A 1,492-nucleotide genomic window follows, 5' to 3' on the forward strand; every position below is an offset into this window, starting at 1 on the left:
AGCCCTGTCCCAGAGGTCTGTCCCTCCCCTTTACATCCCGTCTCCCCTTACAGTGTCCTCAGGTTAGGGACTCCTCATTTTACTAAGGGCTTAGGATAGAGCCGCTCTCAAACAGCTGCAGTGTGTCTGCAATGAATTTTGCAAAATATTCTATTTCCCCACCTGCACAGCCTGATGTGCAGTTTTCACCATGTGGGCTTTTCACACTTGGGAAGAATGTCTATCAGCATTTCTTCTTTTTAAAAAAAAAACCCTCAGCATTTGGCTTAACAACATCTGAATCTCTAACAACAGCAAAACCAAGGCAGATAAAAGGGTAAAATTCCACTAAAATGAGCAATTTGTTGTGATTTCATGGCAATTTTGTACCTCAAGAAAAAAATAAAACTGAAGGGACAAATCCTGTCTATCTTCCTCCAAACAACACTGCAACAGTGGGCTACAAAAGCTGAAGAGAAAGCCCAGAACAGCCCAGACATACAGCCACACTGTCACCCCCCTGTCCCCAAACTCTCCATCTCAGCCACTACTAATAGCCCTGCAAGGAAGCGCCCAGCAAGCAGCCGCAGCAGGACCATGGGGATGTGGGACCTGCCTGGCTCCCCACAGCCCTGCAAGCCGAGAAGAAGCAAACAGGTGAGAGGGAGATGAAACGCAGCCATCGTTTATTTGGTGGAAAAATAAGAGCAATCTTCCAGAAAAGCCAGCCTGCAGCATAAAAAGTACTCTGTGAAGCACAAGGAGCCAGAAGTAGAGCCTTTCAGGAAGATTGAATGAAAGCACAGTCTTCAAATATAAATACAAATGTATAAAATCTCCCAAAATAGTCATAGGAAAAGCTGCCATCCTGCCAGGCTACAGAAATCCCCTCAGGTGGGATGGCTGCCCACTTCCCACTCGGGGCTGTGGCTCAGCTCCCACGCAGGTCCAGGTCCCCGCTGGCGTGGCCATGGGGTGAGTGGGAACCTGGGTGTCACCCACTGCAGAGAGCAACCAGCCGGTGCAGGGGGTCGCAGTGGGGCGGGTTCTCTGCAGCAGGAACAGCGGCACTGAGGGGCTGTGGAGCAGAGGGCAGCCCCCTCTGCCAGCCCCATCCTCACCCCGGGGCCGGCGGGTGGGTGGGTGGTCCGTGGATGTCCATTGCCGGGCGGTGGGTCGGTCATCAGTGGGGAAGGCGTCCATCCTAAGGAAGGCAAGGAGGGGGCAGTGAGATGGAGAGGGTCTCAGCGAGAGCACCCACCCCAGCAGGGGGCGGTGGCCCTGCATGATGTGCCTTGCCCATCCCCAGGCATTGCCTTGTCCCAGCAGCTCCAGAAAGAAATCTGATTTTAAGGCAAGCACAGACCAGGAGGGAGCCTGAGCTCCTCCGCACTCCAACCACAGCTCTCACAGCCCTCCCAGGGTTGTCCCCAGGAGCTGGTCACTTGTCTTCCCACAGGGAAGCATCTGGGATGTGAGGCAGCATCCTCACCCCATCCCCCTGCTCCCCCTC

At 54.0% G+C, this 1,492-nt stretch overlaps 1 protein-coding gene across 1 annotated transcript in view; it reads right to left on the reverse strand.

Moving 5' to 3' along the window:
- The window catches only part of CCL21 (chemokine (C-C motif) ligand 21), a 6,219-nt gene that overhangs the window by 3,723 nt on the left and 1,004 nt on the right, over nt 1-1,492 (reverse strand). The window contains exon 4 of the mRNA XM_010187331.1: nt 1,101-1,183. Within this exon, the coding sequence (XP_010185633.1) occupies nt 1,101-1,183 (83 nt within the window). The remainder of the gene's footprint in view (nt 1-1,100; nt 1,184-1,492) is intronic.

Source organism: Mesitornis unicolor, unplaced genomic scaffold (assembly GCF_000695765.1).
Source record: "Mesitornis unicolor isolate BGI_N332 unplaced genomic scaffold, ASM69576v1 scaffold13096, whole genome shotgun sequence".
Taxonomy (NCBI): Eukaryota; Metazoa; Chordata; class Aves; order Mesitornithiformes; family Mesitornithidae; genus Mesitornis; species Mesitornis unicolor.